Source organism: Drosophila mauritiana, chromosome 3R, assembly GCF_004382145.1.
Source record: "Drosophila mauritiana strain mau12 chromosome 3R, ASM438214v1, whole genome shotgun sequence".
In the NCBI taxonomy this organism is placed as follows: Eukaryota; Metazoa; Arthropoda; class Insecta; order Diptera; family Drosophilidae; genus Drosophila; species Drosophila mauritiana.
In genome coordinates, this window is record NC_046670.1 from 18,254,025 (window position 1) to 18,271,366 (window position 17,342).

General features: G+C 42.4%; 2 protein-coding genes and 1 pseudogene across 2 annotated transcripts; 1 reads left to right on the forward strand and 2 right to left on the reverse strand.

Annotated features, from left to right (window-relative positions):
- Nucleotides 1–122: 122 nt before the first annotated feature.
- Nucleotides 123–2,263, reverse strand: LOC117144357 (transmembrane protein 135). Its single transcript, XM_033309474.1, has 3 exons — nucleotides 1,488–2,263; nucleotides 638–1,414; nucleotides 123–583 (listed from the first exon to the last, which is right to left on the reverse strand). The coding sequence occupies exons 1-3, from the start codon at nucleotides 1,638–1,640 to the stop codon at nucleotides 146–148; spliced, it is 1,368 nt and encodes a 455-aa protein (XP_033165365.1). The 5' UTR covers nucleotides 1,641–2,263; the 3' UTR covers nucleotides 123–145.
- A 60-nt stretch (nucleotides 2,264–2,323) lies between these two features.
- LOC117144356 (transmembrane protein 135) lies at nucleotides 2,324–5,819 on the reverse strand. Its single transcript, XM_033309472.1, has 5 exons — nucleotides 5,302–5,819; nucleotides 3,150–4,093; nucleotides 2,955–3,095; nucleotides 2,724–2,890; nucleotides 2,324–2,663 (listed from the first exon to the last, which is right to left on the reverse strand). The coding sequence occupies exons 2-5, from the start codon at nucleotides 4,077–4,079 to the stop codon at nucleotides 2,534–2,536; spliced, it is 1,368 nt and encodes a 455-aa protein (XP_033165363.1). The 5' UTR covers nucleotides 4,080–4,093; nucleotides 5,302–5,819; the 3' UTR covers nucleotides 2,324–2,533.
- Nucleotides 5,820–10,749: 4,930 nt separating this feature from the next.
- On the forward strand, nucleotides 10,750–13,694 carry LOC117145588 (annotated as a pseudogene).
- Nucleotides 13,695–17,342: the final 3,648 nt, after the last annotated feature.

Genomic DNA, 17,342 nt, shown 5'->3' on the forward strand with positions numbered 1-17,342 from the left:
CCCAAAAAAGTATTTATAATAAATAAAGTATACAAATTTATATTAGATGGATAGGCAAATTCATATATTTACATAAATTCAGAAAACTTGAAAATTATAATACAATTTATTAAATCTTTATATCTCTATCACAATTAATGACCTCCTAAACAATCAGTGGAAATAGAGGGTTCGATGCGGACTTAACAATGCCCAGTTTTTTTATAATATAATCAGCCTGATCCTGACTTTTAACTCCAAAAGCCTCGAAGGATTTCATATTGAACCGGCTTAGACGACCTCCGGAAATGTTTTCGATGAACTTGAAGTAACTGGGCCGCATGGATTTTGCCTCCAGAACCGTTGAGTGACAAAGAACCGACGTGAAAAATCCATACATAATCATGGAGAAGTGTGGCACCTCGGGAACCTTTTCCTCGGCAACACCCCAGTTGTACAAGAGTTGCAAGGACTTCAACATCAGATACAGAGACACCGTGGTATTGGGAAAGTATAGAAGGCCAAAAGATCCTATTAAGCCGGATGGAATGGCAAAGAGAGCATTATCATATCCAAAAGAGTGACGGAAGCCACATGAAGTTATCTAAAAGATAGTTTTTAAATTAGTTTGAATTTATTTTGAATAATGTTGACTTACCTTAAAAAGGAGCGAAAATATGCCGAGCGCTAGGCCCAACTGCAGAGAACCCTTGTTGAAGATCTGCTTGCGCCATTGCATCTTTTGCTGGAGTATCCTCGAAATGTTGAGCAGGAGCTTGAAACCCACTTGAAGACCCACACCGCCCAGAAAAGGTTTAACTCCACCAAGCAGGGCGTACACCGCACAGCCAAACTGGTGTGGACAGCAAGGATGCTTGAGGGTGGTCAGGTGATTATAGACCTTAAGGTACGACGTGATGCATCGAAAATTTAGGCTTCCTAGGTTAGATCTCTGGGGGATGATCACCGTAGAGGGCTTTAGCGGACCTTCCTCCTCCTTGCCTATGATCAGACCCAATCCCTTAAAAGTCGCATCCTTGGCAACAGTTCTATGCAATCCGGCACGATATAGATACATCAAAGCGGTGATACTGACTCCCATGATGAGCACCTGTCCGTTGGCAATGGATCGCACCAGTCCTCGGGCCTCTAGCATTTTCCACAGCGTTTCGATGCCCACATTGGCCACATACAATGCCAGTGGAGCACGGCGCTGCGGACGCTCGACTGCCAGCGATATGGAGCTCACCAAAAGAGCTGGCACCCAGGCTGCGGTACCGAAGTAGAAACCACCGAGAAACTGGCGCACCAGGCAAATGGCGAGGACAAAGAGGCTTCCATTTAGTGAAAGGAAAGCTGTCGATTGCAATGTACTGGCTAAAGTCCTGCCAAGGTCCTTGAGCGATGGAATGCGCCTGCGCATTAAAAGTGCCAACTGAAAGTTATTCAATATCAGTTATATACACTCATAGGATTCATAGATTAAATCAAACTTATGATTAACTCACCATGTACACTATACTATAGGTCTTAAATGTGCCAGGGATTAGGGATAATAGCATTCCAGCCGTCGCACAGGCGCAGCTGGAGGTCCAAGGATGCACGAACTCCTGGCAGCTGCATTTGAAGGCGGCCTCAGCTAGTTTACTCTGTGCTGCCATTATCCAATTTGAACACACGGAAATGACGGTGGAACTTCTGGCTGTGCTTATCGAATGCAGACGACTGATAAGGTTAATCACAACCCTTGATTTGGCTCAGATAATTTGCATGCATATGCACTAGTATTATGTGAAATATGCCAACCATTAATCTAAAGGTAATCCACTATCAGTTGAACCGCTTTCTGTTCATTTTCGGCGTAACCTTCCTAGAATCAACTGCCACTGGTAATCCAATAACTTCGATTTGCGCCGCACGTTTGGACCGGATCAACTATTAAGTACAACTGACTGATATTCTGGGCGATTTAGTGGCTTACGCACCTCCATCTCAAGTGCGTGCTAATCAACAGGTGGTCGCCAAGTTCGTCGATTTGCGGGAACTACTTTATCTTAGGGTGTTAGTTAAACTTATGCTTATCGCACCTATGCCATGCCAGACAGAGTTTGTGGTAGATCGTCTCCCTCTGGTTTGTTTACGCTGATTCATCAAAACACGGCAAGGTTTCTCTTACTTATGGCTCTCATAAAAAGTTTGACATTTAGAGAGCTTTATTGAATAATTTGTTGTAGAGTTTACTCCGAATAATTAGAGCTTTCTAATCAAAAAGGTGCTTTCGATTTTAAATGAAATTTGCTGTTAACGTTTTACAAAATATATGAACTATAAATATATATTTTTTATACGATTTATTAATGCCACGAAATAAAAAAGGTCAACAAATTTTACAATTCACCCATACTAGCTTATTTTAATAATCGTTGTGCGCTCTTTGAGCGCGGGAGACTCTTGACGTATGTATATACAGCTCGCAGTTGAACGCGGATATTAGGAGATATATAGGGTCCTCTGGTGGAGGCGACTGACTAAATCAAAATTGATTACTGCTGGCCTAGGAGGCAAAGGAGTAGGCGGGCAACGATGACTTTTCTACTATGTTTAGTGCCTTGATGGTGTCCAGCGCCTGTTGCTGACTGCTCAGGCCAAATACATCAAAGGCGCTCAGATTAAACTTGCTCAGTCTGCGAATGATAAGGGATTCTTAATCTACTGCTTACGCAGCGCGTTTGAACTTTGCTCACCGATCGCCCGAAATGGCCTGCAGAAACTTGTAGTAGCTGGGGCGCAGGCTCTTGGGCTCCAGGATTCCCGCATGGAAAAGCACAGCCGTGAAAAAGGAGTACAAGAAAAGCATAAAGTTGGGGATGTGTGGCACAATACCAAGCTCTTGGCCCTTTGTGCAAAGAATCTAAAGATAAAGATAAAAGAGTTATTGATTAAGGTAAACAATGCAGATATTGTAGCATGCTAACCTGTAGCGCCTTCCACATGACATACAAGGCTACCGTGTTATCCGGATACTGGGTGAAGGCCACAGAGGCAATTAACGACGCTGGAATTGCAAATCTGGCATCGTCCCGGTTAAAACTGTGCCGCAGGAGGCAGGACACCGACTGTCAAGGACGAAGAAATGACTCACTGCTGGTCGCCAATGCCAAAACGCTTACCTTATAGAGAAATGAAAAGCTGCCCATGAAGATTCCCAGTTGAAGAGTACCACGGTTGAAGACCAACTTCTTCCACGGCATTTTTCCAGCCGTGATTCGTTTGACGTTCATGACCAGCTTCAGGGCAACCTGAAGACCCACTCCGCCCACAAAGGGTTTAATTCCACCCATCAGGGAGTATCCAATGCAGCTTTGTTGATGCCGACAGCTTTCGTGTTTTGCGCGAATGAGATTGCTGTACACGCGCACCCAGTCGGATACAGTCGAAAAACTGACGGCGGGACGTCGGCGGTCTGGCGCAGGCTGCTCACCGGGCACTGCGGGCCCGGACTTGGCAATCGGTCCTGCTTCCTCCTTGCCCACGAAGATGCGAAGGATGTTGAAGATGGAATCCTTGGTAGTGCCAGTACGATAGATATAGAGAAGCGCCGCCATGCTCACGCCAAAGATGAGTGTCTGTCCATTAGGAACGGAGTGCACCCATCCCCTCGATTCTGCCATTTTCCACAGCGCTTCAGTGGCCACATTGGCAACGTAGAGAGTGAGTAGTGGTCGGCGGGCTGGTCTCTCCACCAAAATGGCCGAAAACGAAGCGAAAAAGCAGGGCACAAAGGCCACTGTGGAGAAGTGGTATCTTCCGAGCATGTGCCGCAGAGCACAGTTGTACAGAATGAAGGTGTAGGCATTGGTCACTAGGAAAGCCGTCGATTGGATGATCCCCAGCAGCGTCTTGCGCAGATCCTTGCGACTGGGAATGCGGTGGCGCATCAGCAAGGACAGGGCGTACACAATTGTGTAGACCCGCAGGCAGTAGGGCGTGGCCGAGAGTAGTATACCGGCGGTGGCGCTCACGCAGTGGTCCGTCCATGGGTGCTGGAACTCCTTGCAAGTGATGCACAGTGGATCGATCAGCTTGCTTTGTCCCGCCATTTTGGAATGTAGATCTGCGAACAAATTGTGTTTTCATTTTAAATAACTGATTACTTAGTTTTAAAGATACGTTATATAATGATTATATGATTATTAGATGGATAAGCCCACCTATGGACTGATATACGAAAGGATTACTGAGTTATACAAGAACCTGCCGGGCACGATTATCTCTCTCAAAATCGGTACACATTTATAAATTAAAACTTTGCCACTTTAATACGTTAATTATAGTAGATATGATACCATTGTCATTCGGTTTTGATAAGAAAACACACTGAATGATAAGTAGCTTTAGTAAGGTATGGTAAGATTGCAGTAACGAAACTATAGTTGTTACCCATTTAACATAATTTAATAAAAATTTAAATTAATTTTGAGTGGTTGGAATAAATTTAATGGTTAGTCACCGCATATGAGGTGGCCGGGTCCGAGTCCGTTTTTTAACCTTTAATCTTATCTTCGAGCTACGAACGTACAAGCTGTTATTGTTCTTCTTTCGGCGCTATCGGTTGTTCCACTGAACTTGAAAATAGATCCTAATTTTGATTCGGTTTGGTTAATATGTTTGTTATTCCCGGGGGAGAACTGCGACAACTGCTGGCCAGGCCAGAACTGACTTATTCCAAGGAACGTTGGGTTATATTGGCGGATTACAGCTGTTCGTCGGGTATCTGTGGCAATTTACTGCTGTCAATCGATAAGATATACGACAGATTAGCCGTTGCGGGGGATTTGTCAAAGGCATGAACAAAGGTGTCACGAAATACGTAGGTTTGGTTATATTAATTGATAAGGAAGTAAGCGAAAAATATGGAAGATCATTTAAGATACTTTTCCACGAGTAAAACTCATCTATTGTCAATGTCAATTAGAAGAGAAATCAAAGAATCATTAAGGTTATTATGCTGCGATAAGATTAGTTGAATTTTTAACGAGCGAGGGAATTTTTTCTCTAAGTAGCATTTATGGTTAAGATTAATAGGCCCTTCAAATCGAACCACCTGCCACGAGCTGCTATCTCTCGAACTTGGCAACCGACTTTTCTTGCCCGCGATTTGCATGAGAAACTATATGGATGAAGCCAAGGCACTAACCGCGGGGTCAACTTCGAGATCTTTGCGCAATCTAACAGAGAGCCGCGATTTAAATACAGTACTGGAAAAAAAACAACAAAAAACGTAGCTAATCTGCATTGTCGAAGTGAAGAGGGGGCACTTACGCTGGAACTACTGGACACTTGACGGCGGCAATAAACTGATCACTCTCTAATCGCACCTTGATTTCCAATATTGGTTACTTAATATGCTGTTTGATGTTTGTTCAGTCTGAGATTTATAGTTGCAACTTTTCCAGCTCTTCGAGTTGAGAACTTGACAATATGTGACAGCTAAGTGACGCCTACTGGAGTCCCGGATTAAGATGTGAGTGTAACGCACTGATTGCCCCGATTCCGGACCTCGCCCCCCCTCACCAACGGACGCGAAATCGGGCGGGGGTATTTTAATGGATAATGGATGGCGTTGTATGGGGCGGGCAGAGTCCAACAACAACAAGTGGTTGGGCGGAGTGGTAAACGCTTTCTGAGTCCGCTGCCGTCGAGCAGCAAATGCTGCGCCCTTTAGCAGGCCACCAACTGCATTTTTCTAGTATGCGCGCGACTTTAATCACTAATTTATCAGCTTTATTTTGACGGGAATTGCGCTTTGTAAACAATAATAAGGCGAACTGATGGCAATCGACTGCGCCTGTTGCCTATCGCGTTATCGATAGACGGGCGGAGACACATGGTGGCCCGTGCTGTAGCATTCAGCTTTTGAGCGTTGCTCTTGCGCGCGAGTTTTGAATGCGAAATTTGTGAACTAATTGGATCAATCCTGGTCATTCAAAATCGTATAAAAATAAGTTCTGTTTCATATAAAATATATTTCTATTACACATTTTTAAAATTTTTTCGCTTTCCTTATTAAATCTGTTATATATTAGACTATAAAATAGCAAATGGCAAATGGGTTGTTGAATAATGTAAAACTTAAAATTGTTATATCACTTTCAAATATTTGTATTGATTTGTGTATCAATACAAATATTGATATTTTCTTAATAAAGCTGTATATATATGGAAAAAAGATGAATGGGATTGAGCTTAACTTATTTGCTGCACATTTCAATTTACTTTGTTTATTTAGTAGTATAGGAACAGTATTATTCGTTCCTAATTAAACAATATATTTCACATAGAGTGGAATTTAATTGGCTGAAAATTATCCTGCTAAGCTGTAGATTCCGCTTTTGCTCATCCTGTTTTCAATTTTCCTTTGCGGCCTGCCGCCCACGCGTTACTCGAATTTTCATTTGTGAATCCTGTGGCCTCTGAGGCCACAATTCGTGCCACAATCAACTCAGACTCCATCCCGACTACCAAAGCACTTGGCCTGCCAAAATGGTAGACTCAGGCAAAGACTCTCTGCCTGCACAATCAATTGGATTTCGGTTGTAGTTCATAAAGTGTATCTGTGCATGTCTCTGGCTGAGCACTTGTTCCACTTTCAATTCCAGCGTCCTTTTGCTCCAGCTCCTGCCTATTTTCATTTACGCATGCACTTAAAGAATATCTTAACGAAAAAAGTAATATCAATAAATATTTATACTGTAAGGCATAAAACTAAATTCTTCTCAACTGTCTATTGTAAGTTTATTCCATTTTTACTACTCATTTGAAAGATTTATTTTTTCAGTGTTGAGAAGCTCTTTCGGTGCGGTTGACAAGGCTCAGCGGATATACAAAATATTTCGTTATTGTTTGTGGCTGCTCCCCTGCCGTTGCTCTTGCTTTGGCTGTTGCTTTTGCCATTTACCTGTGGCACGGCTTATTTTAAAAAGACAAAAGCGCTTAAGTAGTTCATTCGGTTCCAGGCCTAAACTGAGATGGCAGCTGGGGTGAGTCCTGGTTCAGATCCTTTCCACCTTTGCGGTCGCTGCGTAGCTCCACTTTTGCCGTTTCCCGCTCAAATGCTTAGCGAAATTGCGGCCGCTTTGTGTGATTCGCCTGTTTTTGCTGCGGCTTAAGCATGGTGTTGTTTGTTGGGGGGTGTAGAGTGCCGTGTATATCAAATATACTTGACTCTGTCAGGACCTGGCACTCACTTAATTTACTCGAGGTGTTTTGGGGTTGCTTCTCCGTCCCTGTTATCCCGGGCTAAAGCCTTGTTTCTGACGTGCCGCTAAGTAAGCACTTAAAAGGCAAGGACACTATTGTTGGTGCTAATCTAAGGTTGCCCCGCTTTCTTTGGGGTTCAATTGGCAATTAGCCCGGTCGCAGGACAGACCAGGTTGCAAGACAGACCAGGTTGCAGGACAGACCTGGTTGCAGGTTGCAGGTTGCAGGTCGAATGCAGGATAATTGTGAAAATAGCTGGCAGCAGCACATACACACGAGGACCTTGTGAGCTGTCAATCCGGCAACCACTTAGGAATCAATTTGTCCAACGATCCGTGCGTTTAATATGCAGCGAGCTACAAGGAACGGATTTTCCGAATCCACAGCCAACTTGGGATTATGTTTGGGTTGGGTTGCCCATTGAGTTGCTTGACCACACCTCCTACGACTCCACCCACTCCCTGACTGGTTCGCCAAACTCGCCGTCTCTCCGGCATTTATAGACTTGTCTTGGGCTCATTTATCCTGGTCGGCAAACCCCCCGGCGCTGCTTAATGTGGAGGTCCTGTCCAGGTCCAGCCGCCTGCATGTGGCCATTTGTTTAGGCCCTCTACGTGTGTGCGGTTGCGTCCAAATGTGTTCAATTAAGCGGTAATAAATTGTTCATTTGCTCATTGGTGCGCACGGCCATTACGAGAACGGCAGGATCAGGGGGACAGGATCTACGGCCGAAGGAGACATTGTCGTCACTGTAATATTTCATGGAGACCAGCAGCGTACATTGATGCATATCCTGCCATTAGCAAGCCTTTTGCATAATACACAATTAATTTTGCACAAACTTGTTATTTTATTAATTGCTTTCATTCGCTTATTTCTTATTTACCCCCCGTCCTCGATCACAATGTGGTTAACCGGAACGTGGTATTGGTGTCAGCCCGGGTCAAAACAATGGCCCTGAATCGTCAATATACGTGGCCGGACCTTCTGACCAAGGAGTCAGCCCGAGCGATGATGGTGACCATCTCGATTTCCCATTTACCACTTGTGCAGACCAAAAAGTGTGGCCAAGACCGCACTGACTTCACTTCAAAATATAAATGTTGTGGCTTCTGCTAACGAACAGAGTGCCAAAACAGACATTTTCCATTCCGCCCAACAAAAAACCCCAATCCCAACCCATGAGCTCTTTTGTTTTCTTGGTCCAAAGTCACACATGTTCACCGAGGAGTAAATGTGTCAAATGTCGCACAGCCATGGAAAACCGAGAGACAATTGCCGCAATTCCAACCAGATTCTTGTCGGCCGGATGTTGTAGGCAAATGTAAAATTAACAATGGATTATGTCCGCCATTTACTTTTAACTGGTTTTTATATTAAATTAAATGGGAGTAGATTATGTTGGTTGACTTTAAAGAGTTGCGCTAAAATTGCATAGAGTTTGATATCAATATTATTAAATATGACAGTTTCGAAAAATTGTGAATTCATTTTGGCCTGAAATTCAGAAAAGCGATTTTGGCTGAAATATGACCTATACCAAAAGGGGGTTTTCAACATAACTCGCGTAAAAATGGTTATATAGCGAAAAGAATAACATTTTTGTAGAGCTTATTACCAATGCTAACGATCCCTATCACTAGTTTGAGAATTTTTGAAAATCAATTTTTGGGCCAATTTTTGCATTTTTTATAAGGGGTTACATCATCAAAAATTGCAAAAAATTTCAAAAAATTAAAATTTTTAAATTTGAATGCAATTTTGTTAGGAATTCGATTACGAACTCAACGAGGTATTACATTTCATATTTCGACCATTTTTTATGTTTTTATGCCCAAAAAACCAACATTTTCCCGGCAACTTGGTCCATTTAAGGCGTACAAAGGAATTAAGTTTTGTTTTACAAAAATTACCATATATATTTTATAATCAGGTAATAAGCAATGTCAGCGAGTATTCCATATGCTACCATATGCAAATTTGTCTACTTGGGAGGAACAACAGCAGCGTAAACAGCACCAAAATCAATTCCCCTTGTCCCACCCAAGGTGCAATATTTCCGAAGTAGAGTCAAACGAAATTAGTTTGCTGCTCATAAAACTTTTCCACGAAGTTTCCGCTGCCCACATACCACACCCACACCCAATCCCACTCCCACTGCCACACCCACTGCGATCCTGAGAGCCCAGGTAAACTTTTTGGGCGTATGTGTGCATATAATAACTTTGGTCTGCCGCCGTTGGGTGGATGTGTTTGGGGGATAGGTTGGGTGGTGGCTCCTCCACCGGAAATCTTGTTACCCTGCATGGCTCTTCACCCGGGATCCGGGACTTGAGACATGAAAAGTTTGGTTCGGCTGGCTGGCCAGTGGGTCCCAGAGCTTTAATTGTATTTCAAGTTCCAGGTTGTACTTGTCCGTTCCGGCCCACATCCGCCCACTTTTTTCCACCCGCGCCTTCAATTTCCATGCGTGATAAATGGCAAAAATGGAAAATTCGTTCGTTTGCTTTTGACCCGCTTGGTTCGCTTTTAGCACTGCGATTCGCTGTCCGCGAAGGAAGCAACATTTCAGGGCTTTTGTCTTTCAATTTGGCCCAAAAAATCTCTTTTGGCCAGTTGTGGCGGAATTTAACGCCCCGCACCCCACAGATTTCTTCTTCACTTGTAGGCGCTCTGTTTGCATTTCCATGGCATAGCTTTGTAGGGTAACGCACATAGCTGGATTTAGGATCTAATCGGCTGGACTCGTGCGTACAGTCAAAACTAGCTAAGTATGGAAAACAATCATATGCACCAAAAGTGGCGAGGATTAGGTACTGACTTTATTTTGTAATGTTAAGAGTAAGCTCATAATATTTAATAATTAATTTCAGAATACCATAGTAGATTGCCTGTCTTGATGGATTTTACTAAGGATGTTTCACTGGGACGCGCTGTATAATTGGGGTAACGTGTTCTGTTGGAGTATCTCATTCTGTTTATGTGGTCCCACCCCCATCTTCTAAGCTGTATTGTTGAAAACTGAAAAGATTTAATTTATTTCAAGTGAGAGCGAAAGAAGACTTCACTTCGGTGGGATTAGACTTGGGTGTGATGCGCTGCTACCGATTCGCTTTCGAATTGCATTTATTCAAACGTTTCAATTGCTTTCCGTCGGATTCAATCTTCGAGTGATTTATTGTGTTGCCCAGAATGGCGGAGGAGGAAGGAGGAGGAGGAAGGAGGAGGAGGAGGAGCCGTGGGTGGTGAGGGAAATGGGGGCTTGGATGGGAATCGTGATTGCGTTTGCCTAGGCATAACAATTATCCACTGTTTATGTAAGCGAAATCAATAATTAAGTTGTGAACGAAGCCCTGAATTAGAAGCATTATAAATTCGACTCAATGCATTAACTGTAAACAGTTCTATAATTATGTCATTACTTCGCATAACAAATGCTGCGTGTGCCTTGAGCAGAAGGCTATAAAGCAATTCCAGCCATAACTTATTCGATTATTTCCACGTCGGAAAATGAAGTTCATGAAGTACGCAGTTTTCTTTTACACTTCGGTGGGCATTGAGCCATATACGATTGACTCGCGTCCCAAAAAAGTGAGCCTTTGGTCAAATCTTCTCTTCTGGGCCAATGTGATCAATTTAAGTGTCATTGTTTTCGGAGAGATCCTCTATCTGGGAGTGGCCTATTCCGATGGAAAGTTCATTGATGCCGTCACTGTACTGTCCTATATCGGATTCGTAATCGTGGGCATGAGCAAGATGTTCTTCATTTGGTGGAAGAAGACGGATCTTAGCAATTTGGTCAAGGAATTGGAGCACATCTATCCAAATGGTAAAGCTGAGGAGGAGGTGTATCGGTTGGATAGCTACCTGCGATCCTGTTCACGGATTAGCATTACCTACGCACTGCTCTACTCCGTGCTCATCTGGACCTTCAATCTGTTCAGTATCATGCAATTCCTCGTCTATGAAAAGTGGCTCAAAATCCGAGTGGTCGGGCAAACGTTACCATATTTGATGTACTTTCCCTGGAACTGGCATGAGAACTGGACATATTATGTGCTGCTGTTCTGTCAAAACTTCGCAGGACATACTTCGGCATCGGGACAGATCTCTACGGATCTTCTGCTCTGTGCTGTTGCCACCCAGGTGGTTATGCATTTCGATTACTTGGCCAGGGTGGTGGAAAATCAAGTTTTAGATGGCGATTGGAACGAAAACTCAAGATTTTTGGCAGAAACTGTAAAATATCATCAGCGCATTCTTCGGCTAATGGACGTTCTCAACGATATATTCGGCATACCCCTACTGCTTAACTTCATGGTCTCCACATTTGTCATCTGCTTTGTGGGATTTCAAATGACCGTGGGTGTACCGCCGGATATCATGATTAAGCTCTCCTTGTTCCTGTTCTCGTCCTTGTCGCAGGTGTACTTGATATGCCACTATGGCCAGCTGATTGCCGATGCGGTAAGAGCGTTTCGAGTATATGTTAATTAGAAATAAATATTCAACTAACATATTTTTAGAGCTCTAGCTTATCGATGTCAGCGTATAAGCAGAATTGGCAAAATGCTGACATCCGCTATCGTCGGGCTCTGGTATTCTTTATAGCTAGACCTCAAAGCACAACCTATCTTAAAGCTACAATTTTCATGAATATAACAAGGGCCACCATGACAGACGTAAGATACAATTTGATATATTATTAAGCATTAAGAGTTAATATTTTTTATATGTTTTCAGCTTCTTCAGGTATCCTACAAATTTTTCGCACTGCTTCGTACCATGTACATAAAGTAAACATCTATTCTAAGTTTAGTTCACTTATTGGGATTTGTAAAAGCTAAAAGTTATAATGAAAATTTATGTACTAAGAATTAGCATTATATTTATAAGATGACGTGCTCATTGTAATTAGTATCATTTGAAAAACCTTTGGCCTTGAACCATCTGGAATCTTTGCAGCTGTTAAATCTACTAAGCACGCGAAAAGGATTCGCAAGTACTTAAGCATTACCTTCAAGGGTGCTTAGTTATTATTTTCTTATTTAATATTTAACACATTTGCACAAGGCTATAAAAGCCCTGAACCTTTCTAAGGACACTCAATCAAAACAGGACAATTCTCCAGCTCAGTTCCGACCAAACTAAAGGATGGAGAAGTTAATGAAGTACGCTAGCTTCTTCTACACAGCAGTGGGCATACGGCCATATACCAATGGTGAAGAGTCTGAAATGAGCAAACTTATATTTCGCATAGTTTTTTGGTCCAATGTGATTAACCTGGGCTTCGTTGGATTATTTGAGGGCGTTTACGTTTACAGTGCCTTCAAGGATAATAAGTTCCTGGAAGCAGTCACAGCGTTGTCCTACATTGGCTTCGTCACCGTAGGCATGAGCAAGATGTTCTTCATCCGGTGGAAGAAAACGGCTATAACTGAACTGATAAATGAATTGAAGGAGATCTATCCGAATGGTTTGATCCAAGAGGAAAGATACAACCTGCCGATCTACCTGGGCAGCTGCTCCAGAATCAGCCTTACCTATTCCTTGCTCTACTCTGTTCTCATCTGGACATTCAACTTGTTTTGTGTAATGGAGTATTGGGTCTACGACAAGTGGCTCAACATTCGAGTGGTGGGCAAACAGTTGCCGTACCTCATGTACATTCCCTGGAAATGGCAGGATAACTGGTCGTACTATCCACTGTTATTTTCCCAGAATTTCGCAGGATACACATCTGCAGCTGGTCAAATTTCAACCGATGTCTTGCTCTGCGCGGTGGCCACTCAGTTGGTAATGCACTTCGACTTTCTCTCAAATAGTATGGAGCGCCACGAACTGAGTGGAGATTGGAAGAAGGACTCCCGATTTCTGGTGGATATTGTTAGGTATCACGAACGTATACTCCGCCTTTCAGATGCAGTAAACGATATATTTGGCATCCCACTACTACTCAACTTTATGGTATCCTCGTTCGTCATCTGCTTCGTGGGATTCCAGATGACTGTTGGAGTTCCGCCGGATATAGTTGTGAAGCTCTTCCTCTTCCTTGTCTCCTCGATGAGTCAGGTCTATTTGATTTGTCACTATGGTCAACTGGTGGCGGATGCTGTAAGTTTAACTTCATGGAGCTTCCTTCATTTAATAAGATTTTTGATTTTAGAGCTTTGGATTTTCGGTTGCGACCTACAATCAGAAGTGGTATAAAGCCGATGTGCGCTATAAACGAGCCTTGGTTATTATAATAGCTAGATCTCAGAAGGTAACTTTCCTAAAGGCCACTATATTCTTGGATATTACCAGGTCCACTATGACAGATGTACGCAACTGTGTATAGTCAGAGTGAGTTGGAATATAATGATTGTCTTCTTCCAGCTGCTTCAAATATCGTACAAGTTCTTCGCCCTGCTGCGCACCATGTATACCCAATAGGGATGACCAGGAAGGATCCCTCAATTCCTAATCCCGCCTCTATGTGCCTCGCACAATGCTTTCAAAGGCTCAACGCGAACTTAATTATGCGGAGGCACGAGCTCCACGCATGTCCATCGCCTCTTCGACACAGGCAAAAACGTAGTAATCTTTTTAGCGCAGCGAGCTGCCACTGAAAAGGCAGTTCTACGGCTCCACTGGAGAGCGAGAAAATATGTTGCTACAAAAGAAAATTGCAGAGTACATTTTACACTTCACTGCACACAAGTTGCGCTTATGAGTTTTCACTGCTCGTTGTGCTCTATATTGAAGTCAGCTTGATTTCCCTTCAAATTGAAGAATCAGAGTTTTGCTCCTTTTGATATACTTTAAGGTAGCTGCACCTAAGTTAGCACTAAATATACGACAGCAAGGAAATGTTTAAATATATTGCAATTTTATATTTATTATAACTTTGCGCTTAAGGGTGTTCAATGCTTCTACATTAAATTCAGTACTTTGGTTAAAGGTTATTTCTTACAACGTCGAGTTTGGCGTTTGGAGAAAAGTGTTGCGAGAAAATGAGAAAAGGGGAAAGCTCCTTGCGAAGGCAGTGGACAACAAAACCGTTTGATGGCATCTAATGCAGTTTTCCCATGATGTGTGGCTGTGTGTACGCACTCAACAATATTAGCAATTTATGCATTGGAGCGTGTCCTGTGCTAAAATGAATGACGTGGACGGGACAGGATGTGGGAGTTTCTCGCATAATATTTTCATTTTGACGGAATCCGACAGCACCTGCATAGTTATTGTTTGAGAAGGCCGTGTGCATGAAATTTTATGAAAACGGATTTTTTTGGTCAGCAATCCCAGTTTTCAAAACCGAGCGAAGACCCTGTCAATTTCCCTTGCCTAAAATGCGACACTTTTTTTATGTGCACGGTTTACTTTCTTATTTATTTTGTGCTTTTTTTCCAGCCCTATGTGTGTGTGCTTTGGCTCTTTTTGGGGATTTATTTTTCATTTGAAATTTTTACAAAGCTCCCAATGTGCTACAATTTAATTTCTGGTCACGTTCTGGCCGATTTCCAAATGGCAACAGTTACAGCAACAGCATTATATGAGGTTGAAAAAGTCTTTCAATATCTCACGCTGTCATATTGCATAATTTAAGTCGCCCCAAACATGGTCACGTTTATTATCATGTTTATATGTGTCCGCCTATCTGTCCATCCCAAGTCCGTGTCCGTGCCCAGGATGAAGATCATATCAGGTGAAGTCAATTACTGATACTGTCATGGTTATCCTGGCGCCACGCAAATTGTACAAGAGCCGACAAACATTTGCAAATTAGCATGCAACTGTGGCGAACCGAAGAACAATTAAACAAATTCATATTATAAATCAATAACAAATTAGCTAATAGCCTAACAACGTAACTAAGTTCAGTGTAGATGATAAGTGCCGTGTATTTGGTTATTCAACATAAATGTGATGCGTTTGTGGTCTATGTACACCGATAACTAAATATGCGAATGCATTGTGCAGCTCTTAATTGAAAAATAATTGAATAATAACAAAACGCTATTATAATGTCATTAAAAATGTGTTTGTTTTTACAACTTTTTTAGCATTTCCACTTAGATTTATTACTTTGATGCTAGGCGTTATAGTTAAAGCCAGAATGGGATTATATTCAATTGGACTTAATCCTTTGACTATATTCTGTATGATACAAGGTATAGTATTACAATCACAATAGATACTACTTTTTTGAGCTTTCAATTCATTAGCCTAAGGCTTCACGGATCGAAATAAAACAATTATTCCCCTACTTCATCATCAGTATGAAGAATTTCACTGTGACCTCTGTTTTATTACCTCCATTTTCCACTTTAAAGGCCACGAACAGCCGAATGGCTATCAACAGAAACATTTTTGTCATTTATGAGCAAATATGAATTTACATTTTCCATGCGAAATGCATCGTGACCAGCAGAGCGAGACTGCACAAAATCGTATCCTTTTTTTCGAACTGATGTCGCCTTCCCAGCCCGCCCACAATGATTTTCCATCCTCCGCCAGCGGTTGTTAAGTCCACTTATCAAAACGTGCAAATAACTCAACTCCCGGGATAGGGACAAACACGTGATGCCAACTGATGACCCAGTGGAGCGTGTTCAGTGGCCAATTGGCAAAAAAATCGTTGCCATTGTTGCAGAAAAGCAGAGGCCAAAAAAAGGGAAATTTAAAAAAATATGTGACCCAATGGCTGGACAAACTCGGGCAGTGTATTATTGTTGCCGCACTGGCCGCTCTGTTTTTTCAATTAGCTGCCATTAAATTGAATTCAAATATTGAAACAATATGTTGCCGAGCTGCGCCTGACGCTATTTCTACGTTTCTTTTTATCCTCTCGGGGGATTTTAGTTTCGGCTTAGCGCCAATCTAAGCTCCTCTGCGCACACCATTTGTGATTTATTGATTTTGAAAAGAGTTTTTCTTGTCAAAAGTTGACTGCGGCTTACAGAAAAAAATTGTAAAATATTAAAAGATAGCCACACTAAAAATTGCACAAAAATAGTTTAGGTTTTTATTTAGTTTTCGCATCAAAGGCATGGCATCATGCTTTTTGGCGTTGCCTGAATGTGTGAAAATCCACACGTTTACCCGTATGTATCGAGAGTCTTTTTCAATAGCCGAATCTATAAATGGAATCGCTCTAAATGGGGACTAAAAGCCTCTAAATTAGTTTTCCAGCATTATTACTCATACGCAGTGAGGCCGCACCGATATTTTTATGGCCTTGCATTAGGCAAATGGTTTGGCTTTCTATTCTATGAATACGGCTCGAAGTGAAAGGCTTTTCCCAGTCTGGATTTTCAGAAAAGAGACAGCATTTGCTAATGGTTCCATTTCTTTGTAGCTGCTATTTTGAGCTATGATTGCCGATGATTTAGCGCTGACTTATTGATTTCTTATAGGCCATTAATAGTGGATTGTCCTGGCCAACTAATAGCATTTTTGTTCGAAACGATTTGTCAGGGTGGCGACACTGGACGTCTGCCTTTATCCGGATAATTGTGACAGAAATGCGAGCGATAGTCGAAATCTATACAAAAGTTATACTCAGCAATCAGTAAAACATATCAAATGCGAAAATGAGCGTGCATATACCAATGGTATAGGGGGCATAAGCAGAGCTTAGGCTCTAAGTAGGCTGCTGAGCCACGCACAAAGCGGCCACAAAGACGCGCTGAGATAAGCGAGGGGATTTCATTTGCTCATTACTCAACAGCTTACAAGGAGCGGCGATGAGCCTTTTTGCAGAAAGGAAGTAATAAGAGTGCGGCTGCGAGCACATAAGAAATGCATGTGCACATAATTCATTTTTTATGCCGGATTACAGCAGCAACAAAAATGATGGCTGCCTACGAGGCGCACCTACACAACTGCACACCTACAAACCGCATCACTTACGCTCGCACTCACACCACCATCTCGAAACTTGCGAGAAGAACATTTAGAGAGAGTGTGCGTGTGTGTGTGTGTGGATGGAATGGGCGCTTGTCATCGTCTACAGGGCTAGCAGCGGAAACGGAAGCGACATCCAAGTTTATGTTAAAGTTTGATGCAAAACTCCCAAACTCGCACATCATTACACTTGGCATATATTTTAATAGCTT